The sequence below is a fragment of the Notolepis coatsorum genome, assembly GCF_963971535.1.
Source record: "Notolepis coatsorum genome assembly, chromosome: 2".
Classification (NCBI taxonomy): Eukaryota; Metazoa; Chordata; class Actinopteri; order Aulopiformes; family Paralepididae; genus Notolepis; species Notolepis coatsorum.
Genome location: NC_140166.1, coordinates 55,642,771 through 55,669,676, shown reverse-complemented (window position 1 = coordinate 55,669,676; position 26,906 = coordinate 55,642,771). Strand labels below are relative to the sequence as shown.

Genomic DNA, 26,906 nt, shown 5'->3' with positions numbered 1-26,906 from the left:
TCACTGATATAGAGTGTCTGGTCAGTAACATGGGTCTCCCAGTCCCTCCACTCTGCAGTAAACAGCCATCACTGATATATATAGTGTCTGGTCAGTAACATGGGTCTCTCAGTCCCTCCACTCTGCAGTAAACAGTCATCACTGATATAGAGTGTCTGGTCAGTAACATGGGTCTCCCAGTCCCTCCACTCTGCAGTAAACAGTCATCACTGATATAGAGTGTCTGGTCAGTAACATGGGTCTCTCAGTCCCTCCACTCTGCAGTAAACAGTCATCACTGATATAGAGTGTCTGGTTAGTAACATGGGTCTCCCAGTCCCTCCACTCTGCAGTAAACAGCCATCACTGATATAGAGTGTCTGGTCAGTAACATGGGTCTCCCAGTCCCTCCACTCTGCAGTAAACAGTCATCACTGATACAGAGTGTCTGGTCAGTAACATGGGTCTCCCAGTCCCTCCACTCTGCAGTAAACAGCCATCACTGATATAGTGTGTCTGGTCAGTAACATGGGTCTCCCAGTCCCTCCACTCTGCAGTAAACAGCCATCACTGATATATATAGTGTCTGGTCAGTAACATGGGTCTCTCAGTCCAGATTTACTGCAGAGTGGAGGGACTGAGAGACCCATGCTACTGACCAGACACTCTATATCAGTGATGACTGTTTACTGCAGAGTGGAGGGACTGGGAGACCCATGTTACTGACCAGACACTATATCAGTGATGGCTGTTTACTGCAGAGTGGAGGGACTGGGAGACTCATGTTACTGACCAGACACTCTATATCAGTGATGACTGTTTACTGCAGAGTGGAGGGACTGGGAGACCCATGTTACTGACCAGACACTCTGTATCAGTGATGTCTGTTTACTGCAGAGCGGAGGGACTGGGAGACCCATGTTACTGACCAGACACTCTATATCAGTGATGACTGTTTACTGCAGAGTGGAGGGACTGAGAGACCCATGATACTGACCAGACACTCTGTATCAGTGATGTCTGTTTACTGCAGAGCGGAGGGACTGGGAGACCCATGTTACTGACCAGACACTCTATATCAGTGATGACTGTTTACTGCAGAGTGGAGGGACTGGGAGACCCATGTTACTGACCAGACACTCTATATCAGTGATGGCTGTTTACTGCAGAGAGGAGGGACTGGGAGACCCATGTTACTGACCAGACACTCTGTATCAGTGATGACTGTTTACTGCAGAGTGGAGGGACTGGGAGACCCATGTTACTGACCAGACACTCTTAACACTTATTTACAGCACCTTTAAGCCGTACATTTTGTCCCTTTGAGTCCCCCACGTGTTCAGAAAGAACAACTCTGACGTAACAAACAAGCTTCCTGTCACATCCCTCCATGACCTCTGACCTCTCACTAAGATCCATGACCCAAGTGCATTGCATCTGCGTCCGTCCCACCAAAGAGAAAAGAACCAGAGGGAGAAATGATGCGACCGACGCAACCACTGTGCATCTTTCTGGTCCACGTGGGGTTAATAACTATCTCCTGGTGAAGCCTAACCAACCCTGTGCTCAGGTTCTGGATCAGGCCTTTAAAGGGCAGCGCCACCCATTTGAAGAACTCACATTAATGTCCTTCCTGAGCTCCAGGACAGTTCAGTCAGTCTTAGTGAACACCACCACAAACACCGACTCCTGGTGTGAGGAGAGAGAGGTGAGAGAGAGAGAGAGAGAGAGCTACCAAACACTGACTCACAGGTCGGCTACTTATGAATATTATCTGCAGCAGTAATGATACCATTGAGAGAGAAAAAAAATCATGCTTTTTGAGGGCTGGACTGCAGTCACTGGACAATATCAATTTAGTGAGCAATGCAAACAAAGAAAACATTTCATAAACAGTATGAACAGTTTAACACGTCTCTCAGATAAATGCAGGCCTACAACACATTAGAGCGGCTGTTCATGTCCAACAATCTATTTCAAAACACAAAGTTGCTGCTTTTGCAAAAGCAGGCGGCGTGTAAAAAAAATGTAGAGCAATCTATCTACAATATAATGTAGAGCAATCTATCTACAATATATAGTGGTCTAGTGGAGTAGAGGAGTCAGCGCGCCATCGTTTGTGGTTTTAGCAGAAACCCACTTATTTATCAAGTGACAAATAGTTTAAACATTGAAAATGACAAAATATCACACAAAGATCGTACGCGTCTAAGCTGATCTCTTGGCAATATGCAACGGTGACCTCAAAAATCTTTGGTATATATTGTTTGCTTTTCCCCCCAAAAAAAAGTTTAATTGATTGTGTCATCCTAACAGTTAGCGACCCTCTGATTGAAAATACAGTTGCGACACAGGTTGACGATCAATATAATATTACTATATATATATATGTGAATATATATACAACGTACCGACACCTAATGGCAAAAGTACAGCTCCTGGAGGAGGGCTTCAACAATAGGACAAGTTGTTTAGTGCGATTAATGGAATTGATTATAATTGTCTTCCATCAAGTGCCTGCGGGGGGGGGGGGGGGGGGGGAGGTCACCTACTCGCGTTTAACTACGTCGTTAGAACTAGAGTAACTAGAATGGTCGCAGGACGGGGGGGGGGGGGGGGGGGGGCACGTGTGCAAGGCTTTGTTTTGAAGCAGCATCTCAGCAGATCCACAAGAGCGCGTTTCATCTTTGGTCTGAAGAACACGAGATAATAACCTCACGCTAGCGGAGAGAGAGAGGGGAGAGAGAGAGGGAGAGAGAGAGAGAGAGAGAGAGAGAGAGAGAGAGAGAGAGAGAGAGAGAGAGAGAGAGAGAGAGAGGTGGGAAACAGAGGAGATAAACTCACGCTCGCTGAGAGAGAGAGAGAGAGAGAGAGAGAGAGAGAGAGAGAGAGAGAGAGAGAGAGGTGGGAAACAGAGGAGATAACCTCACGCTAGCGGAGAGAGAGAGAGAGAGAGAGAGGGAGAGAGAGAGGTGGGAAACAGAGGAGATAACCTCACGCTAGCTGAGAGAGAGAGAGAGAGAGAGAGAGAGAGAGAGAGAGAGAGAGAGAGAGGTGGGAAACAGAGGAGATAACCTCACGCTAGCTGAGAGAGAGAGAGAGAGAGAGAGAGAGAGAGAGAGAGAGAGAGAGAGAGAGAGAGAGAGAGAGAGAGAGGTGGGAAACAGAGGAGATAACCTCACGCTAGCGGAGAGAGAGAGAGAGAGAGAGGTGGGAAACAGAGGAGATAACCTCACGCTAGCTGGTTAGGGTTAGGGTGGGTTAGGGTTAGAGAGGTGGGTCTGGATGCCACGCGGGCACCGCTGCACACCGGTCCGCAGAGCGCGACCCAGCGGACAGACAAGTGCTAAACTTGATCTACTCTAAAGCGTTTAACTACGTAGAACTAGAGTAACCAGAATGTGTACTCGGTAGCCCATATTTGTCAACAAAAATATAGATCTGTTGTTGAGGTAGAAGGTTCTATGGTGTTCATTCGATTCTTCACTTTCATCTCCAGTTTAAAAACACGCCCATGGCTTCCTAACAATCGTACGATATTATTAAAGTCTCGCTCCGTGTCTCGGTCCTTCAGGAGTCTCCCGGGGCGGCCGAGGAGGACGTTCCACGTTAAGGCCGATGATGAGGTTTGCCGTATCGACGTGTCAATACAAGCACTTTTGGTATATTTATATTTTCTCTCGTGACCAAAAAAAAGGAATAAATCAGCAAAGAAAACACAGCCCGTGTCATTGGGCTGCGCGGGCGCGGGCGGGCACGCCTCTGAACCACACATGGCACAAAATTATTAGAGAAATACATTCAGAACAGATCTATTACAACAGATCTATTACAACAGCTGATACCCTGTCAATTCACATGTAACATGACATGACATTTCACATAAACCTTGTTCCCTGAGTTTAGTAGAAATAATAAGACAATACAATAATAATAAGGAGGTAGTATAAAACAGGAACAGCGAGGGCGGCTGACGTACAAAAACAAATAGCAGACATTCATAAAATCCATTAATCCATAATGGTTAACGTGAGGAAAAATATATAGTGTATATTAATACTGGCTCATAATTCAACTCCAGCTACACCTGAGTGATGTGTGTGTGTGTGTGTGTGTGTGTGTGTGTGTGTGTGTGTGTGTGTGTGTGTGTGTGTGTGTGTGTGTGTGTGTGTGTGTGTGTGTGTGTGAGTGAGTGAGTGAGTGAGTGAGTGAGTGAGTGAGTGAGTGAGTGAGTGAGTGAGTGAGTGAGTGAGTGAGTGAGTGAGTGAGTGAGTGAGTGAGTGAGTGAGTGAGTGAGTGAGTGAGTGAGTGAGTGAGTGAGTGAGTGAGTGAGTGAGTGAGTGAGTGAGTGAGTGAGTGAGTGAGTGAGTGAGTGAGTGAGTGAGTGAGTGAGTGAGTGAGTGAGTGAGTGTGCCAGCCAGCCAGCCAGCCAGCCAGCCAGCCAGCCAGCCAGCCAGACGCCTTGCGGTTCTGAAGCAGTTGAAAAGGTTTAAACTTTAGCCGCGCGGAGCGTCAGCGACGTCAACGTCACCTTCTTGTCGACCAAATCAACTGATTACAAATCTGAGGTATCGGAAGAGGAATTGACAGCAAAATAAACCAATCGATAAGCTAATTCTGTCCATTTCCAACGGACCGTGTTTGTACGAGCAGGTCTCTTACCATGACGAGATATGAACAGCAACACCTGGGGGGCTGTGAGCAGTAATGTATGTAACTTATGTAACGTTAGCTGAGGTAACAGTAATGTATGTAACTTATGTAACGTTAGCTGAGGTAGCAACAGTAATGTATGTAACTTATGTAACGTTAGCTGAGGTAACAGTAATGTATGTAACTTATGTAACGTTAGCTGAGGTAGCAACAGTAATGTATGTAACTTATGTAACGTTAGCTGAGGTAGCAACAGTAATGTATGTAAATTATGTAACGTTAGCTGAGGTAGCAACAGTAATGTCTGTAACTTATGTAACGTTATCTGAGGTAGCAACAGTAATGTCTGTAACTTATGTAACGTTAGCTGAGGTAGCAACAGTAATCAGTGGTAATGTATGTAACTTATGTAATGTTAGCTGAGGTAGCAACAGTAATCAGTAGTAATGTATGTAACTTATGTAACGCTAGCTGAGGTAGCAGCAGTAATCAGTAGTAATGTATGTAACTTATGTAACGTTAGCTGAGGTAGCAACAGTAATCAGTAGTAATGTATGTAACTTATGTAACGCTAGCTGAGGTAGCAGCAGTAATCAGTAGTAATGTATGTAACTTATGTAACGCTAGCTGAGGTAGCAGCAGTAATCAGTAGTAATGTATGTAACTTATGTAACGTTAGCTGAGGTAGCAACAGTAATGTATGTAACGTATGTAACGTTAGCTGAGGTAGCAACAGTAATCAGTAGTAATGTATGTAACTTATGTAACGTTAGCTGAGGTAGCAACAGTAATGTATGTAACGTATGTAACGTTAGCTGAGGTAGCAGCAGTAATCAGTAGTAATGTATGTAACTTATGTAACGCTAGCTGAGGTAGCAGCAGTAATCAGTAGTAATGTATGTAACTTATGTAACGTTAGCTGAGGTAGCAACAGTAATCAGTGGTAATGTATGTAACTTATGTAACGTTAGCTGAGGTAGCAACAGTAATGTATGTAACGTATGTAACGTTAGCTGAGGTAGCAACAGTAATCAGTGGTAATGTATGTAACTTATGTAATGTTAGCTGAGGTAGCAACAGTAATCAGTAGTAATGTATGTAACTTATGTAACGCTAGCTGAGGTAGCAGCAGTAATCAGTAGTAATGTATGTAACTTATGTAACGTTAGCTGAGGTAGCAACAGTAATCAGTAGTAATGTATGTAACTTATGTAACGCTAGCTGAGGTAGCAGCAGTAATCAGTAGTAATGTATGTAACTTATGTAACGCTAGCTGAGGTAGCAGCAGTAATCAGTAGTAATGTATGTAACTTATGTAACGTTAGCTGAGGTAGCAACAGTAATGTATGTAACGTATGTAACGTTAGCTGAGGTAGCAACAGTAATCAGTAGTAATGTATGTAACTTATGTAACGTTAGCTGAGGTAGCAACAGTAATGTATGTAACGTATGTAACGTTAGCTGAGGTAGCAGCAGTAATCAGTAGTAATGTATGTAACTTATGTAACGCTAGCTGAGGTAGCAGCAGTAATCAGTAGTAATGTATGTAACTTATGTAACGTTAGCTGAGGTAGCAACAGTAATCAGTGGTAATGTATGTAACTTATGTAACGTTAGCTGAGGTAGCAACAGTAATGTATGTAACGTATGTAACGTTAGCTGAGGTAGCAACAGTAATGTCTGTAACTTGTGTAACGTTAGCCGAGGTAGCAACAGTAATCAGCAGTATCGAGCACCCTGTGCACCTTCAATTCTCTATATACAGTGCCACAGGAAGAAGGAGTCCAACGTGATCACAGCCTTAGAGATAAGCGCTGGAGGCGGAACAGAAGAGCGGAACAAAGCTTTTAAATGGAACCTACAGCGCCCTCGCCGTCCAATCACAGCACAGAGGAAAAACACGGGACGACTCCCACCGAGTAAGCAGGTAGAAGCCGGCAGGAAGTCTGGGACACGGTGTGATCAGAGCAGCCCGTCACACAACGCGGGGGTTAAATACATAGTGGGTGTTTACCGAGGGGTAACTCGAGGTAGATAATCAGCAGAGGGAACTCACTCGCTCTCCTTCTGCTCCAGTGATAAACTCTCTTTAAATAATGTCAGAAATGTCACAGAGACATTTCCCATTTTTCACAATCTTTTTTTCTGAACACATTCATGGTGGGTGGGTGAGATATTTCTTTTTTTTCTCCATTCAAAGACGAACAAACACAAATAAAGAAAAAATTAAAAGAAAGACATTCGTTGGAAAAAAAAATAAAAATGCAAACATTGAAATCTCTTGGGACTCCCAACCTGAGTCCAGTTCTCACAGACCTTTTCTTTTCTTTGGGATTCCTGTTCATAGTTAGAACAGTAGGGGAGTAATGAACACACACACACATACTCTCACACGCACACGCACACACACACACACACACGCACACACGCACACACGCACACACACACACACTAGAGAGAAAGTGCAGACAGAGGACGCCCCGTCTCAGAGGGTTCCGCTGACTTCAGGCGGTCTCGGTCTTCCAGCTCGCTCACTTGTCCACTCTCCTCTTGAGCAAGGCAGCAGTCCGACCCGCCGCTGTCCTCCGCCCTCAGAGACGGAGGCCGGCTCGCCGACAGGTTGGTCGTCTCCGTCTCGTCGTGAGAGTAGCGTCCGGAGTCCCCCGTCTCCTGGCTGCCCTCGCTGGACGAGCCCCCCGTCTCCTGGCTGCCCTCGCTGGACGAGCCCTCTGTGTCGCCGGGCAGGACCTGCAGAGCGGTGTGGTCTGGACCGGAGGACGTGGAGCCGGGCCTGTCGGAGCCGCGCCCAGACCTCGTCGTCTCCACCTGCGGAGGGTTAGATACCTGTTAACATCAACTCTACATCTTACCTACATACACGATCGATACATAGGGTAAATGGAATGCGATGTGCTTTTTTCCTCTGGAGATAAAATGATGTTGAGGACGTATATCTACTAATTGTCATGCTGATCGGATTGGGCGCCGTCAGCAGTTGGATCTGGTACTGCTTCAATCTAATTCGGAGGAAGCTTGATCCTGTGGCTAGGGACATGGCCAGGATGAAAGCCAACCAGGTGGGACTGTACAAAAAGATCGTTGACCATAACACTCTGCGATGTGATGAACAATTGAGCTCTAAGTTGGACCATGTTGGAGAGGAGCAAGATCTACCACACTGATGAACAATCGTACCTGAAGGCTATTCTTGAGAGACTTGTTGCCAACCATGCAGATGAACAGTCGCTGTCTCAGACCATTCTGGACATCACGAAGGAAATTAGGGACGTGAGAAGATATGATTAATCTAAATTAAACCAAATTTAAGAATCATATTGCAGCAATCTGACTCAGGCTGCAAGTATCATCCCCCAAACATGTGCATGTTTGTATTAATTAAGGGTTGTGCCAATATTACTATGCAAATGTAATACTTGTGAATGATTTACTGTAATGAGTTGTATGTGTTGTTTTTCAAGCATCCTTGACATCCAAGGACAACGATGTAAATAAGTCATTGCGCCTTTTCGTTCCTATCCTTGACAAAAGCAAATATGTGATGTAATAATCTGTATATGTTTTGTTGTCTAAAATAAATACCATACCTATATACCATACCATACCATACCTGTATCATCTTAACATCAACTCTACATCTTACCTGTCATCTTAACATCAACTCTAGATCTTACCTGTCATCTTAACATCAACTCTACATCTTACCTGTCATCTTAACATCAACTCTACATCTTACCTGTCATCTTAACATCAACTCTACATCTTACCTGTCATCTTAACATCAACTCTACATCTTACCTGTCATCTTAACATCAACTCTAGATCTTACCTGTCATCTTAACATCAACTCTACATCTTACCTGTCATCTTAACATCAACTCTACATCTTACCTGTCATCTTAACATCAACTCTAGATCTTACCTGTGTCATCTTAACATCAACTCTAGATCTTACCTGTCATCTTAACATCAACTCTACATCTTACCTGTGTCATCTTAACATCAACTCTACATCTTACCTGTGTCATCTTAATATCAACTCTACATCTTACCTGTCATCTTAACATCAACTCTACATCTTACCTGTCATCTTAACATCAACTCTACATCTTACCTGTCATCTTAACATCAACTCTACATCTTACCTGTCATCTTAACATCAACTCTACATCTTACCTGTGTCATCTTAACAGCAACTCTACATCTTACCTGTGTCATCTTAACATCAACTCTACATCTTACCTGTCATCTTAACATCAACTCTACATCTTACCTGTCATCTTAACATCAACTCTACATCTTACCTGTCATCTTAACATCAACTCTAGATGGCGCTGTTACCTGTGTCATCTTAACAGTATTTTGCTCATCACTGCCGAAGGGGAACCAGCTCTTCTTCTTCTTCTTCTTCTTCTTCTCAGTTCTGAGGTTAACGGGGCCCAGACTATTGATCATCAGATTGGTTCCACCCTGGAGATGAAGACACATGACCTTTAGTGGTGTTTCCACCATTACTCTGACAGACCGCTTGATAACGGCTTCACCTGCTCTACGTTTGTGATTATCTTCTGTACAGTAGAAGCTGGTCAGGGTTTAGTAGCCTGATCTCGTTCATGAGGAATATCTATATCTCAAGAGAATCTGTTTGTATTCACAGCTAACATGTACACATGATCGACACAAGTATGGTACTAGGCACGCCTGTAGGGAAACGTTCACACTGCTACCAAACACCAATGCAGCAAAGAAAACTGTGTTATATAGAGCCATGTCATATTGGAATAAACTGCCAGTACATCTTACTCAGATAACCAGTAAGATACGTTTTAAAAATAATTTGAAAACAGAAAAATAAATTAGTTTACTTTAAAGAAAAACACAGATACTGTAGTGTACACTGTAAAGATATGACTGTCTGAGAGTATATTCCCTTTTATTGTATTTTCTGTGATCTGATACTTGTGTACTGTAAAACTATTTGGAATTATTTTTATATGTAGGACTTTTGGAATATATTTTTAAATGTATGCTACTATAATGTTATGTATGTTATGTACTGTCTTGTTGTGTGTGGACCCGAGGAAGACTAGTTGTTGCTGCGGTGATGACTAATGGGGATCCGTAATAAAAGAAAAAAGAGAAAAGTACCTTGGCATCAATGAAGTGGTGTTCTGCCATCATGGGAACCATGACATCATCAGAGTTCTCAGCCTGTTCCTCTGAGCCTGATTGGCCAGCGGCCGTGGGGGGCGTGCCGGCTCCCTGCCGGTATGTTTTCGTAGCTGACAATTTCCTGTAGATTCAGAGGAAATGAATTAGGTTAATAAGATGTTTTGTATTGATCCCCTTGAGGGAAATTCAGGGGTTACTGATCAAAAGGTATATGTCTTTTTTTTTTATCCACTTTTTCTCCCATTTTCTATTTTTCTCCCATCCCAATTTCGTATCGTCCAATTCAACCCTCCCCTGTCTCGAACGCTGTTTCTTGCCTCCCACAAGCCGGCTGCAATGTGGACTAAGTCATACATAGCACAAGTCCCCTCCGATACTCAAGGTAACAGCCGTCGCACCTTTTCACCTGCGCGGTGCGATCTTTCAGCGTCAGGGGTCTGCGCTTTGGAGGGACGCCGCCCCCATCGCTTCCTGATTCTACTGCGCAGGCGCACCGACCGACCTGTAGGAGTCGCTGTCCACAATGTCCGATCCCCACCCATCAGTTTTCCCTCCCCCTAATACTGCCAATTGTATTAGTATGAACGACCAGCCAAACTGAAAACAATGTGGATCGCTGAGCTCGAAACCCAGCGTCTCCAGCATTGGTGGTGAGCGCCTTGCCCACTGCACCACCTAGCCGCCCCTAAAAGGTATATGTCTTGGTTCTCCCTACAGAGGAAGATATATGTCTTGGTTCTCCCTACAGAGGAAGGTATATGTCTTGGTTCTCCCTACAGATGAAGATATATGTCTTGGTTCTCCCTACAGAGGAAGATATATGTCTTGGTTCTCCCTACAGAGGAAGATATATGTCTTGGTTCTCCCTACAGAGGAAGGTATATGTCTTGGTTCTCCCTACAGATGAAGATATATGTCTTGGTTCTCCCTACAGAGGAAGATATATGTCTTGGTTCTCCCTACAGAGGAAGATATATGTCTTGGTTCTCACTACAGATGAAGATATATGTCTTGGTTCTCCCTACAGAGGAAGATATATGTCTTGGTTCTCCCTACAGAGGAAGATATATGTCTTGGTTCTCCCTACAGAGGAAGATATATGTCTTGGTTCTCCCTACAGAGGAAGATATATGTCTTGGTTCTCCCTACAGAGGAAGATATATGTCTTGGTTCGCCCTACAGAGGAAGATATATGTCTTGGTTCTCCCTACAGAGGAAGATATATGTCTTGGTTCGCCCTACAGAGGAAGATATATGTCTTGGTTCTCCGTACAGAGGAAGATATATGTCTTGGTTCTCCCTACAGATGAAGATATATGTCTTGGTTCGCCCTACAGAGGAAGATATATGTCTTGGTTCGCCCTACAGAGGAAGATATATGTCTTGGTTCTCCCTACAGAGGAAGATACTTACTGCTTATCTCTTACAGAATGACCTCCTAGACCCCAATCAGTCTGGCTTCCGGACTGGCCACTCCACAGAAACGGCCCTCATTGCGGTCACAGAGGCACTTCACTTAGCAAAAGCGAAAGGCCTCTCCTCTGTCCTGATTCTCCTAGATCTATCTGCAGCCTTCGACACAGTCAACCATCAGATCCTCCTCGCGGCCCTCGCAGGAATGGGAGTGGCTGGATCTGCGCTGACATGGCTGACATCATACCTCAATGACCGCTCCTACCAAGTGTCATGGAGAGGGACTCTGTCGGCCACCCGCCCCCTCCGGACGGGTGTCCCCCAGGGCTCGGTCCTAGGACCCCTTCTCTTCTCCCTCTACACTAAATCACTGGGTAACATTATCACGTCTCATGGCTTCTCATATCATTGTTATGCCGATGATACTCAACTCTTCCTCTCCTTCCCTCCCTCAGATATCCACGTCTCTGAGCGGATCTCGGCCTGTCTGTCCGACATCTCCGCCTGGATGACGACCAACCACCTCAAACTGAACCTAAGCAAAACAGAATTGCTCCACCTGCCGGCCAAATCCTCCCCCCTGACCGACCTCTCCATCACAGTCGAGAATGCAGCTGTGACCGCGTCGCCGACCGCCAAGAACCTTGGTGTTGTCCTCGACGACCAGTTGAACTTCTCTGCTCACATCGCAGCGACAACCAGAACCTGCAGATTCCTCCTGAGCAACGTCAGAAGGATACGCCCCTTCCTGACAAAAGAAGCCACCCAACTCCTCGTCCAATCAACAGTCATCTCCCGCCTCGACTACTGCAACGCACTGCTAGCTGGCCTCCCGGCCACTGCCACCAAGCCTCTTCAACTCATTCAAAATGCAGCGGCCCGCCTGATCTCAAACCTACCGAAGTCGGCCCATGTCACCCCACTTCTTAGGGACCTGCACTGGCTCCCCATTGCTGCACGTATCCGCTTCAAGGCCCTCGACCTAGCATACCGTGCGGCAAAGGGAACCGCTCCCGCCTACCTCCGGTCAATGGTCTCTAACTACACACCCTCAAGACCCCTACGCTCTGCATCTTCTGGCCGCCTCAGATCTACTCCTATCCAAGCTCCCGGAGGGTCATCAAAGAGAAGCCGCCTATTCTCAGTCCTTGCCCCACAATGGTGGAATGAACTACCCATCCCAGTTAGGACAGCCGAATCCCGTCCAATCTTTCGCCGTCGACTAAAGACTCACTTCTTCAACCATTATCTGAAATGATAAAAAAAAAAAAAAAAAAAATCTAACCCCGACTAACCTTAATGTCATGCACTTGTCCTAATAAACTAACCTACACTGTAACACGCAACACTTTGATGAACATTGTTACTCAGCTGATAGAGTTATACCCTTCTTGCTGTCTTGTCGCACAGAACTTGTAAGTCGCTTTGGATAAAAGCGTCAGCTAAATGACTAAATGTAAATGTATATGTCTTGGTTCTCCCTACAGAGGAAGATATATGTCTTGGTTCGCCCTACAGAGGAAGATATATGTCTCTGTTCGCCCTACAGAGGAAGATATATGTCTTGGTTCACTGGTTCGCCCTACAGAGGAAGATATATGTCTTGGTTCACTGGTTCGCCCTACAGAGGAAGATATATGTCTTGGTTCACTGGTTCGCCCTACAGAGGAAGATATATGTCTTGGTTCGCCCTACAGATGAAGATATATGTCTTGGTTCTCCCTACAGAGGAAGATATATGTCTTGGTTCGCCCTACAGAGGAAGATATATGTCTTGGTTCACTGGTTCGCCCTACAGAGGAAGATATATGTCTTGGTTCGCCCTACAGAGGAAGATATATGTCTTGGTTCGCCCTACAGAGGAAGATATATGTCTTGGTTCGCCCTACAGAGGAAGATATATGTCTTGATTCCTTGGTTCTCCGTACAGAGGAAGATATATGTCTTGGTTCTCCCTACAGAGGAAGATATATGTCTTGGTTCGCCCTACAGATGAAGATATATGTCTTGGTTCGCCCTACAGAGGAAGATATATGTCGCAAGTCGCGGCACTTTGCCTCCGGGGCTGCGTTTTCGCCGATCAACCAATACATTGTTGGAAAGTTGAATTTTTTCCATTCCATTCTCAAGTTACAAGACGAAACATCCGGCGAGTGTCATTTGACGAGCCATGCGGACGAGTGACCACGTCCGGTAATGAACGGTCCTAAACTGACCGGTGACCAGTCACCGCTGAGGGCGAAAAAATTATTGACCACCGTTGTAGCCGAGGACCGTTGTAGCCGTTGTAGCTCAGAAAGCGATCCCAGACGGGCGCTCAGAGTGGGGGGAGGTGAAACAAGAAGATGAAGAAGTCCATTGTTTTGACGAGAGCCTCTGAATGAATGGGAGCGGACGGCCATTTTGGATAATCATGCCGAACTTGTACCGGTACACACGTTACAAAAACATCTGTAAAACATTCATTTTCCGTGGATTTTTTATCAACGTTGGACCTGTACTACATAAGACTTCAGGCTATGGAACCGTTATGTTTTCCAGCTCCTACCTCTCAGCTGGAACTTAGAAACAGGCATCTGGCAACCAGTAAACAGAAATGTGAGCACACAAAACGTGCTTCTCAGAAACTAAGCTCGACGATTCTGTAAAAGATCCAGAGATAGAGATTGAGAACTACTCAATAATCAGGAATGATAGGAACAAACATGGAGGTGGTGTCTGTATGTACATACACAAGGACACCAAATTCATCAACAGAAATGACCTGAATCATAAATCAATTGAAACTGTATGGGTGGAAATCCTATTCGAAAGGGCGAAATCCCTACTGGTTGGCACAGTCTACAGGCCGCCAGATCATAGTGGCTTTTATGATACACTGGATGGGTGTTTAGCTGGAGTTGAGGATGTAGACAAAATTCTTATTGGAGACTGGAACACGGATATGCAACGAAAAGATGCACCCGTCTTCAAGGCCTTCAGTAGGTTTTGTGATCTGCATGGCCTCAGCCAGCTAATCACCCAACCCACACGTGTATGTGAATCAACTCAGACTACCATTGACCTCATTCTGACCTCCGACAAGTCCAAGATCTCAAATAAAGGGGTTATAGCATGTGGGTTAAGTGATCATTATATGATATTCTGTACCCGAAAAAAACTAAAACAAAAGGCTGGCTGCCACAAAACAGTCACATCTAGAGACCTCAAAACCTACTCTAGCGAGGCCTTCAACCTTGAACTGGAGAGTCTGGACTGGTCAGATGAACTCAATGGTACACTGGTTGACGAAACATGGCTAGGTTTCAAAACCAAATTCTCAGCAATACTAAACGACATGGCCCCCCTAAGAACCACCAGGGTAAAAAATCACGCTGAGCCGTGGATGCACTCCGAAATACTGGCCGCTATGAAAACCAGAGACAAAAAATGCTCTGAGTTTCGTAAAAGTCAGTCAAAGCTTACTAAAAGCACGAGCAGTGAACTCCAAGCCCACGTGACTGAACTCAAACTAGAAAGAAACAGACTAAGAAACGACGTAAACTCCATGATCAAAACTGCAAAAAAGAATTTCATCAATGACAAAACTGAGGAAAACAAAAACAAACCACGTGAACTTTGGAAATTACTCAATAATCAACTAGGATGCAGTAAAAAACTTAAAACCAGATTCTCAAACATAAACATAAAAACGGACAACACGCTCATCACAGACAAGCTGGATGTAGCCAATTACTTAAACATTTTCTTCACAAACATAGCCACAACACTGGTAAACAAACTACCCTCCCACTCAGGGCTTTATGGGGTAGAACACATAGTAGCTTACTACAAAAACCTAGGGGTCCGCAAGGACGACTTCAAGCTGGAAATGGTAACAACAGATGAGGTACTCAATAAACTGAGCGCCCTCCAACCTAACAAGGCCACTGGCCATGACAACATCCCCTCCAAATTCCTCAGAGACTCAGCAGCCGCCATCACACCAATCATCACACACATAATAAACCTCTCCATAAAACAGGGACACGTCCCCAAGGACTTCAAAATTGCGAGGGTGACCCCTCTGCACAAAAAGGGCAGCAAATTAGACCCAGGCAACTACCGCCCTGTTTCTATTCTCACCTCCATCTCGAAAGTCATGGAAAAAATAGTCTACGAACAGGTCGAAAAGTACCTAGCGGAAAAAAATCTAATCTACGAATTCCAATCTGGCTTCAGAACATCCCACTCCACTGACACATGCCTTCTCTATTTGAATGACCACATCAAACAAGAGGTGGACGCAGGCAAATACTGCGGCATGGTCATGCTGGACCTACAAAAGGCCTTTGACACGGTCAATCACTCCATTCTGATTGACAAGCTAAAAGCAATTGGTTTTGATAGTCTATCAGTGAGCTGGATGCAATCCTACCTTGAGGGGAGGGAACAGATGGTGGAGGTAAACGGTACTCTATCCCCCCCCCTCACAGTGAGCTGTGGTGTTCCACAAGGAAGCATACTAGGACCGCTACTGTTCCTAATTTATGCAAATGACATGTCGTCAGCTTGTGACTGCAACTTGTTCCTGTTTGCGGACGACTCAGCCCTGCTGGTCTCTGACAAGAACAAGTTACAGGTTGAAAAAACCCTCAGCTCGGAACTAGGCAGAATCTGCATATGGCTCGCTGATAACAAACTATCATTACACATGGGCAAAACAGAGTCCATTCTCTTCGGTTCAAATAACAAACTCAGCAAGACCGACGGCTTCTCAGTTACAGTGGGTGACAATATTGTCACAAGGAAAGATGAAATTACCTACCTGGGTTCCATCCTAGAGGCTAATCTCTCCTGTGACAAAATGGCATCCAATGTAATAAAAAAAGTCAACCAACGAACTCGATTCTTGTACCGGATCTCCTCTCTGGTAAACAAGAACACCCTGAAGACTCTGGCAGGAGCACTCATTCAGGGGTACTACGACTATGCTTGCACCTCATGGTACCAAAGCACCTCAAAGGCGCTAAAAACAAAATTACAAACATCTCAAAACAAACTGGTCAGACTACTGCTTGACCTTACTCCTAGAACCCACCTCACCCCTGCCCACTTTGACAACCTAGGATGGCTTAGAGTAGACGACAGAGTACAACAACTTGCAATGGGCCTGGTCTACAAGATACACTACACGACCAAGGTACCCATGTACATGTCAAAATACTTCCCAAAGGTCAGTGAATACCACGATCACAACACCAGAGGGAGCTCCACAAATCATGTTAAACCCAGATTCGGCTCAAATAAGGGACTAAACACGTTTCGCAATTATGCCACATCAATGTGGAACGCCCTACCCAAAGCTGTAAAGGAATGTGGATCACTACCCACTTTCAAAACCTCTCTCAAGGGACACCTACGGGAGACTGCAATTCAACACTGGCCCCTGTAAATATCCTAACCCAACCCCCTCCAATGTACAGTCATTTACCTAGTATGGTTTTGTCAATAGTTCAATGTACAATTGTGTTTGTTTGTACAGTGTCTCCTCCCCCCCCCCCTCAATGTACAGTGTTACTTGTTTATACAGTGTGCCCCCCCCCCCCCACCTCCAATGTAAATTACCCAGTATGGTTGTCAATATCCCAATGTACCCAACCCCCCCCACCCAACCTCCTCCAATGTACAGTTTCTACGTCAAATGTATATACTCCCTTTTCTTGACTCCTTCTGTATCACAAAAAGTACTGTATTTGCAAATCTGGTATGTCATAAATGTATAGATGTAGCAGTACTGACTATCTGTATGTCATGTATGTCATATATGTCTATATGAATTGAAAATGGGGGACCCTGATGGAAACAAGACAAACGTCTTTCTCAGGTCTGCATCCCCTTAACAATTGTATGTATTGAGCCGTACTGTATTGTACCCATTTTGCAATCTGTTAAATAAAGTTTTCATTCATTCATTCATACTTCAGTGTGTTCAAAACCTCTGTTACTCTATTTCATTAGCACTCAAAGACCAGACTTGTGCATGTGCTATAAGTATAAAGTATAATAAATGGCAAGTTACTTTGGGTATGCAATCGTCAAAAAAACTCATTAAAACGAGCCCCATCTTTGCCCGATGTTTAATCACCTGTGTTTGCCTCTACAGAGGAGGATGAAGGGGTTAATCACCTGTGTTTGCCTCTACAGAGGAGGATGAAGGGGTTAATCGCCTGTGTTTGCCTCTACAGAGGAGGATGAAGGGGTTAGTCACCTGTGTTTGCTTCTACAGAGGAGGATGAAGGGGTTAATCACCTGTGTTTGCCTCTACAGAGGAGGATGAAGGGGTTAATCACCTGTGTTTGCCTCTACAGAGGAGGATGAAGGCGCAGACGATGATGCAGGTCAGAGCGATGCCGACGCCCACAACGATCCCCGTCATCGACCTCTGGTCCAGGTGGTAGAAGCCGTTGGAGAAAACTGCAAAGTAAAAATGTGTCAAATATGCACCAAGTCTATCAATACATATCATTTTAGGCGAGACAGTGCCCCCTAATGGGCAAAACAAGTATTTTATTTTATTATATTCTTTTTTAATCCTCTCTTTCTCCGATTTGTCTCTGTTTTCTCCCCGTCCCAATTTAGTCGTTGTGCCAATTCCCCCCTCCCCTACTGGTTGTTGTACAAGGGAACCCTGAAGTCATCGGCACGCTTCCTCCGACACACGCGGCGACAGCCAGTGACTCTTTTTTCACCTGGCAGCGAGGACTCTCATTGGTGAAGTGTAACGCGTGGGAGGTCACGCTGCCTTCACCATTTCCTGCCTCCGCTGAGCAGGCGCCCAGACCTGACCTGTAGGCGTCGCTGTCCACAATGCCAGATTCCCACCCGTGACTTGCCCTCCCCCTAACCCAGCCAAACGAGTTAGTATAGCGATCAGCCCAAGCCCCAAGCAATGCTGACTCCGGGAGTCGAGCAAAACAAGTATTTGAATAGATATCACTATGAAACTTTTGTTTGTTATGTACAAAAAAACTAGGAAAAAATGTATTGCAAGTCTTCTGAATTTTATGTGTATATATGCAAATGAGGCACTTCCTCATTAAATATGTGCAGATTTGCATATATCGCCACGTCTCGCATCACCAACATGGATAATGCCAGATTCAAAAACTCCTGCAGAATCTTTATTTTTTTCTGAAAGTTTAAAAAAGCGAGTTTTTTTAAAATGGTATAAAACGGAAATGAACCGATTAAAAAACAATCCGTTTCGACAATGTTGACTGCAAACAAGTCATTGATAAGCGACGGGCATATTAGACACATAGCCATAATTTAAGATATAGTTTATGCGTTCGCAAATATGATCGCCCTCCATTGACTACAGCGTTGGCACTCAAGCGCCTATTTCTGGCACCCCCTGCTGGCACGGAAAGTGTTAAGGAAGCAAAATATAACAAAATCTCAATATCGCAAAAAAAAAGCAAAAAGGCGATTTCGGGGGGGTATGGTCTTGCCTTAACACATTGTGCGCCAAACATTTTTGGGATCGCTATTTCATTTTTTCGCCATGGCATTCATAATTCATCCAGCCTCCCTGCGGGACGCAGCTGGACCCTGGTCTGATATTGGAACGCCTCAATACCGCCGCCTGGTGGATTTCGGGCGTGTTACACTCCACGCCAAACCGGAAGTGGCGATCGGTGCATCGAGGAAATTCCTCCGCCAGAGATATATTGTAGCGTGGATCAATATACACACTTGAGTGCATTGGGATCGCTTTCTAAACGCAATAATCAATATGATTTCGGCGTTTATTGCGTCGTACAAATTGGAATATTTTTCCTCCAGTCTCATCGGTGAACGGTAAGAGGAATCTTTTTTGTATTTTATTTTTTTATTATTTTTTAAACAAACACATAAACAAACATGACAACACACGATAAGATATACAAGCATTAGTTGTCAGTGCACATCCAATGAAATCACATTTTAGTTCCGGTAAGAGGAATCTAACGTTATTTTCAGCCCGATTGTTTATTTATTTCACTGCAATCCATCTGATCAACGTATCAACCCTGACGATCAAGGAATTATAAACTACCCCCCCCCCCGTTTCCTTCACGCATGATGAAGCATAATGTATACCGATCATATACATTTGAATTTTTTAATATAGCGTGTATAGGAAAGAAACGCCAATCGATAATCTATCATATGCGTCGGGGCCTACAACTCGTGTTTTAGGAATTACTGCAGAAAACCTTAAAAACATACTTATATTCACGACGGTATTAACACGACAATGTATGAATGAAAAAATATAACGTTCCCACATCCGGAACGATGGATACCCGATGTTGAATGGGCCATAGTAATGTCAATATAGCAATACAATTAAAAAAGTTATAGCCCTGCAAAGAAGGTAAACATCTCCATAGGGTTACAGCACTGGCAGACTGGGCCCAAGGATGGGTACAATGCACGGCGGACAATGTAAGAAGGCAGGAGGGTTAGGGTGCAGGTACGAGGGTTAGGGTTAGGGTGCAGGCAGGAGGGTTAGGGTCAGGGGTCACTGACCTGTGGCCTGGGACGTGGCCAGCCTGGGATCCTGGCCGGAGGCGGAGAGGTCCGTGCCGACCGCCAGCTCCACGGCGCTGGAGAACGGTCCGTCACCCATCTCGTTGGAGGCGGAAACCTTCACCAGGTACACGTGGCCCGGCTTCAGGTTCTCCAGTAACGCCATGGTGATGCTCCCTGCAGGGTCAGAGGTCAGAGGTACTGGTGAGTCCCACACCAAGGTACAGGTGTTACAACTGGAGTTGGTCCAGTTCCTCTCCCTACTTCCCATTTCCCCCACGTGGAATGCACCTGATTGGACATGCTGGTGCTCTAGTGCTCTAGTGGCTGAATGTTATCTATAGCACCATCTAGTGGTGGCTGAATGTTATCTATAGCACCATCTAGTGGCTGAATGTTATCTATAGCACCATCTAGTGGCTGAATGTTATCTATAGCACCATCTAGTGGCTGAATGTTATCTATAGCACCATCTAGTGACTGAATGTTATCTATAGCACCATCTAGTGGCTGAATGTTATCTATAGCACCATCTAGTGGCTGAATGTCATCTATAGCAGGGGTTCCCAAACTTTTCAGGCCGCGACCCAAAAAAAAACGGTGTCAGAGAGCCGCGACCCCCACTATTATAGGAGGTTAAAAAAATAATAATAATAATATTAATTTTTTTTTTTTTTTATTAAATGGAAATGTATGGTTGAAACATGCACACGTTCAAACGCACACACACTAATAAGCATTGGAGGCTTTTCACCAGGGCCGGACTGGGGAAATCATTCAAGCCAGGAAATATAGTGCAAAATATAGCCCCAGTCAGGCCACTTTTTAAGCAGGGGATCTGGGGGTCCCCCACCAGGAATTTTTTTTGTTACAAAGATTTCCTGCATTCTGGTGCAGGAATTTTTTTATTTGTACCCTTTAAATGCCAGTGTTTGTGATGGCATCACAAATTATTGTTAAAAAACAGGCTAGCATAGTATGATTAGCAACAACACAGATTTTTACGGATTTTCAGTTTTTTTGTAATTGATAAATACAATATTTTATTCAACTTCAGCCCTGATCATAACACCACATATTCATTTTATAATTCTAACCCTTTAAATGCCAGTGTGTGTGATGGCATATATTTGCAATATATCAAATGCAAAGTAGATTTTTCTGGGGGGGATTATTACAGGCTAGCATGTGTCAATGATTAGCAGTTTTTTGTAAGGGTCCCGCCTCCACCAATCACATGCGGCTCCCTTTTGTGTGTGTGTGAGAGCAAGAGAGAGAGAGAGAGATAGTTCTCCAACTTGTGTGAGTTGCAGTGATCTCCTGGTTGTTCCCCACCTAGGTTATCTAACTATTGCGCTGGTGCAACTAGAAACACTGGCCTGGCCTGCTTCTAAGTTCAGTGGCCTGACAAATTTTTATTTTATTTAATAAAAAAAAAAAAAATTATCATCTTGACCGTATCATTAGCCAGCAGCAGCAGCAGACCTCGCACTGAGCTAGAAATGTCCACAAGTGCTTATTTTCTGTATTTATTTATATTTTTTGAGAAATGGTAACTTGGTGATCCTTTGATTTTTGAGAAATGGTCACACTAGTTATATTTTTTTGGAAAACAGTGCAGCTGCAACAGATAGCACTTTATTGATCCTTTTCTGTATTTTAAAAAGAAATACATGATTTTCTGTTTGAGAAATGGTCACACTATGTTATTTTTATGGAAAACAGTGCAGCTGCAACAGATAACACGTTAGTGATCCTTTTCTGTATTTAAAAAAAATATACATGATTTTCTGTTGAGAAATGGTCACACTATTGCTATATTTATACATTTAGACCTGAAACGCCTGCTAATAATGCATTATATAGCCTGCATATACACACAAATGTGTTTCCCGGTTTCAATGGGTTAAATAAACGTTATTTTGAAAGCAAGCACTTTTGTCATCATTGTAGCAAAAAAGACAGTACCAGAAAAGTCTTTATCGTATATAGGGGTGCCCTGGAATATTTTATTGGACACAGGGGTGCCTTGGCAGCAGAAAGGTTGAGAACCCCTGATTATAGAACCATCTGGCTGAATGTTATCTATCTATAGCACCATCTAGTGGCTGAATGTTATCTATAGCACCATCTAGTGGCTGAATGTTATCTATAGCACCATCTAGTGGCTGAATGTTATCTATAGCACCTTTAACCCTTTCACTGCCACACGACAAAGGGTTAACACCCTTTCACTACCAAACTGCAGAAGGTTAACCGTGTGATAGTAAAGGGTTAACCTTCTGTAGTGTGATAGTAAAGTGTTAACCATCTGTAGTGTGGCAGTGAAAGGGTTAATATAAAAGACAGGGATGTTTCCAGCTCTGCTGACTCACGGAACAGCGGTGGAGGAAACAGAAAAGAAACATAAAAAGAAGCCCCCCGGGTACGAGGGGCTATTTGTGACGACGTTCTCCAGAGGAGAACAGGAGGTCAGAGGTCAGGGCCGCACACATTCCCCCACACAGCACACCGCGTCCCTTCCTGCAGCCCCACCGAGGCCCCGGCAGTAACTGTCAGGGGGACGCAGGTGATTTAGAGCGAGGGGTGGCCCGGTGGGAGGGGCCCGGAGCAGGGGCTTTGTGAACACACTCACTTTTGACCCCCCCTCCTTCACCAGTGGCAAATGGGGAAAGATTGGGTGTCTTGCATTTTCTGAGTCATCTGCTCTCAATAGGGAGGTGGAGTCTGACGTCACTGGTTGTTCCACTAGCCACCACTAGAGGGAGGTGGAGTCTGACGTCACTGGTTGTTCCACCCGTATAGGGATTCATCATTGGGAAAATGGATTATCGGCTATTGTAACAATTCTGCCTCATGGAATTTGAAAAACGTACCACTTTTGCACAAAATGAGTTCCCTTCTATCACTAACATTATTGTTTAAGTCTTTTTAGATTGAAATAAAATTCGGCGTTTTTTTTTAATGATTAATTGCGAATATTTTCATGTTGAGCTATAGATTGTGGATGAATAAGCACAGACAGGTACACCATGCCAATGTTAATGCTTTATTTGTTTTAAACGAGACGATTTAGAAATGGTCAATGGGGAAATGCATTGGGTTGGACAGAGGGTGGAACACGAAAAACGGCAATGACGTCACCACTACACCTCCCTATAACACCTAATAACACGTCCACTAAACCCCGCCTCCTGAAGACACTAAACCCCGCCTCCTGCAGAGAGTAGTGTGCTCAGCAGAGCGTACTATGGCTAGGGCTGGGCGATATGGCCTCTAAATGATATCGCAATATTTTTGGGCTATATCACGATACACAATATATATCACGATATTTTGACATTTACTCTAAAGCACTTAACAATGCTTGATTTAACCCTTTGATGCATACAGTCACACCAATATGATGATGATAATAGTCCCTGCAACATGTCTGCATTAAACCATGAAGATGCTTTCAAAAATAATTAAATGAAAAGTTTCTAAAAGTCTACTGACACACTAATAAAAAGAAAGAATTATAATAATATATATATAGGGTAAGACCATTTATATAAAAACTCTTTTGCACAGTACTGTGTTTTCTATCCACTTTAGCCAAAAACACAGACACACACACACACACACACTTTATATATACACACTACTGTGAGAAAATAGTGAAAGGTTAACCTTCTGTAGTGTGGTAGTGAAAGGGTTAACCTGTAGTGTGGTAGTGAAATGGTTAACCTTCTGTAGTGTGGTAGTGAAAGGGTTAACCTTCTGTAGTGAGGTAGTGAAAGGTTACCCTTCTGTAGTGTGGTAGTGAAAGGTTAACCTTCTGTAGTGTGGTAGTGACAGGGTTAACATTCTGTAGTGTGGTAGTGAAAGGTTACCCTTCTGTAGTGTGGTAGTGAAAGGGTTAACCTTCTGTAGTGTGGTAGTGAAATGGTTAACCTTCTGTAGTGTGGTAGTGAAAGGGTTAACCTTCTGTAGTGTGGTAGTGAAAGGTTAACCTGCTGTAGTGTGGTAGTGAAAGGTTAACCTTCTGTAGTGTGGTAGTGAAAGGGTTAACCTTCTGTAGTGTGGTAGTGAAAGGTTAACCTTCTGTAGTGTGGTAGTGAAAGGGTTAACCTTCTGTAGTGTGGTAGTGAAAGGGTTAACCTTCTGTAGTGTGGTAGTGAAAGGTTAACCTTCTGTGGTGTGGTAGTGAAAGGGTTAACCTTCTGTGGTGTGGTAGTGAAAGGGTTAACCTTCTGTGGTGTGGTAGTGAAAGGGTTAACCTTCTGTAGTGTGGTAGTGAAAGGGTTAATGTCAACACCCCCCCTCCCCCTCACCTTCTCCCTGCAGCACCTGCCACTCCCCGGCCCCTCCCCCTCACCTTCTCCCCGGCCCCTCCCCCTCACCTTCTCCCTGCAGCACCGTCCACTCCCCGGCCCCTCCCCCTCACCTTCTCCCCGGCCCCTCCCCCTCACCTTCTCCCTGCAGCACCTGCCACTCCCCGGCCCCTCCCCCTCACCTTCTCCCCGGCCCCTCCCCCTCACCTTCTCCCTGCAGCACCTGCCACTCCCCGGTCCCTCCCCCTCACCTTCTCCCCGGCCCCTCCCCGGCCCCTCCCCCTCACCTTCTCCCTGCAGCACCTGCCACTCCCCGGCCCCTCCCCCTCACCTTCTCCCCGGCCCCTCCCCCTCCCCGGCCCCTCCCCCTCACCTTCTCCCTGCAGCACCGTCCACTCCCCGGCCAGACAGTCCTCCCGGGACGCGAAGCGGACGGTGTAGTGGGTGACGGCGGCACTGGGCTCGTCTGGGACCTTCCAGGAGACCAGCGCGGTCTCGTCCTCGATGAGGGTCACCTTCACACTGGTGGGGGGCAGGGCGGGGGCTGAGGGCGGCAAGGGCACAACCATGAAGACCAGGGACGACGCCGGGACGCCTGTAGCTGTTCCGCAACCGTTCCTATTTCCGGGGTAGGCCTGATTGGCCCCGACAGGCACGTGACCCGCCGCGGCCACGCCCCGCGGCAGCCCCAGGACGCGGCAACGAGGCTGCTGTGGTTCACAGGCGCTTTCCGCCTTCAACGCCGCCCGCAGCATTAGGAAGGAGTTCGCGCCGCCTTTCACATCGTAGTCATCAGTCATAATAATATCATCAGTCATCTCTAATAATATTAATCACTGTTCAATCACTTTTCCCACTTCAATGACAGAGCTGCTGTTTAATAATATTGTCGCGGCGGAGCTCCGTCGTGGCAGCATTATGAAGCAGTAATCCCCCCTTTTTTACCATCGACAAACTAGCTCAATTGGTTAAGCTGCTTGGCTGTGGATCCTATGGTCCTAAGTTTGATTCCCTTAATTTTTTTATTTTTTTTTTACGTGCATTGCACTATAGCGTATTGTATATTGTATGGTACAGTAACGGTCTCTGGAGCGCAACAGTAAGAAGCATTTTCACTGCAACGCATACACCTTACTGTAAATTGTACCATACAATATACAATACGCTATAGTGCAATGCACGTTAAAAAAAAAAAAAAAAATTAAGGGAATTGAACTTAGGACCATAGGATCCACAGCCAAGCAGCGTTACCAATTGAGCTAGTTTGTCGATGGTAAAAAAGGGGGGATTACTGCTACATAATGCTGCCGCGACGGAGCTCCGCCGTGACAATATTATTAAACAGCGGCTCTGTCATTGAAGTGGGAAAAGTGAGCCGTATTGTATATTAGTACATTGAACAGTGATTAATATTATTAGAGATGACTGATGATATTATTATGACTGATGACTGCAATGTGAAAGGCGCCGCGAACTCCTTCCTAATGCTGCGGGCGGCGTTGAAGGCGGAAAGCGCCTGTGAACCACAGCAGCCTCGTTGCCGCGTCGCGGGGCTGCCGCGGGGCGTGGCCGTGGCGGGTCACGTGCCTGTCGGGGCCAATCAGGCCTACCCCGGAAATAGGAACGGTTGCGGAACAGCTACAGGCCGCCGGGACGGAAGGTAAGAGAGCTGGAGGTGGTCTGGTCTTACCGTCGGGGTAGGTGGTCTGGTGGAGGTCTTACCTTCGGGGTAGGTGGTCTGGTGGACCACAGGGCTCCAGGGGCTGGACAGCTGGTCCAGGTGCAGACGGAGGGCAAACTCATACTTGGTGTTCGGCTCCAGATCCACAACCAGGAAGCTCTGCTCGGACCTGAGAGGGGAGGGGGGGGTGGCAGTTAAGACCCCTGACCTCTGAACTGAGAGAAGAGAAGCGTGTAGCAGTTAAGACCCCTGACCTCTGGAACCAACCGACTGAAAGTTAGGTCTTAAACCATAGCTGTCAACACTCCCGTTTTTCCCGGGATTGTACTGTATTTCAACCTTCTTCACGCCCTGTTCACGGTTCACGGAATTGGCACGTTAATATAATTTTTTTTAAAACTCATAAAATATATTGGGTCGCACCTAAATCGGCAGGGTCGGTCGGCAACCGGAAACAAACCATTATTTTTTTTAGGCCTAAGTGGTTGCCTAGTGGAGATTTAGGATTCACTGACTGTACACTGTAAGAAAAAAAGCTGCAAGAAAACTAAATGTCTGGCCACCTGCATTTCACTATGTATGTGACAAATAAACCTCTTGATTATTCTTGAGTTGTAGTATTAATATGTAGCCTACAGTGATGAAGGTATAAAGACACTATGGTAATACATTGATTGATTGCTAACTTTAACAGATTGCAGAATGGGTACAATACAGTATGGCGCAATACACAATTGTTAAGGGGATGCAATCCAGAGAAGGACTTCTTCCCCCATTTTCAATTCATCATAACATTTATGTATGAATTGTAAGATTTCAATAAATATGAACATGTTAATGCTACTACTACATAAACTGAATTTATACTGAATTTGTCTTACACTTAATGCAGGGATGTTCACAGCATTTCACTTTCAACCAGGTATCTGATTAATTTAATGTAGCAACTAGTTCACCCAGTCCTTGTTGGACTGATAAGTGGTTGCCTAGTGGAGATTTAGGATTCACTGACTGTACACTGTAAGAAAAAAAGCTGCAAGAAAACTAAATGTCTGACATCTATGGTTTCCAAATACTGTCAAATTACAGTAAAATCAAATACATTTACAGATTACAAC

At 45.0% G+C, this 26,906-nt stretch overlaps 1 protein-coding gene across 1 annotated transcript in view; it reads right to left on the bottom strand.

Moving 5' to 3' along the window:
* The window catches only part of prtga (protogenin homolog a (Gallus gallus)), a gene marked incomplete at both ends in the record, with an annotated part of 151,053 nt that overhangs the window by 17,836 nt on the left and 106,311 nt on the right, over positions 1-26,906 (bottom strand). Inside the window, 8 exons of the mRNA XM_084308158.1 lie at positions 7,136-7,458; positions 7,828-7,893; positions 8,992-9,120; positions 9,799-9,943; positions 17,568-17,691; positions 19,792-19,968; positions 24,481-24,651; positions 25,830-25,957. Coding sequence (XP_084164284.1) covers positions 7,136-7,458; positions 7,828-7,893; positions 8,992-9,120; positions 9,799-9,943; positions 17,568-17,691; positions 19,792-19,968; positions 24,481-24,651; positions 25,830-25,957 — 1,263 coding nt within the window. The remainder of the gene's footprint in view (positions 1-7,135; positions 7,459-7,827; positions 7,894-8,991; positions 9,121-9,798; positions 9,944-17,567; positions 17,692-19,791; positions 19,969-24,480; positions 24,652-25,829; positions 25,958-26,906) is intronic.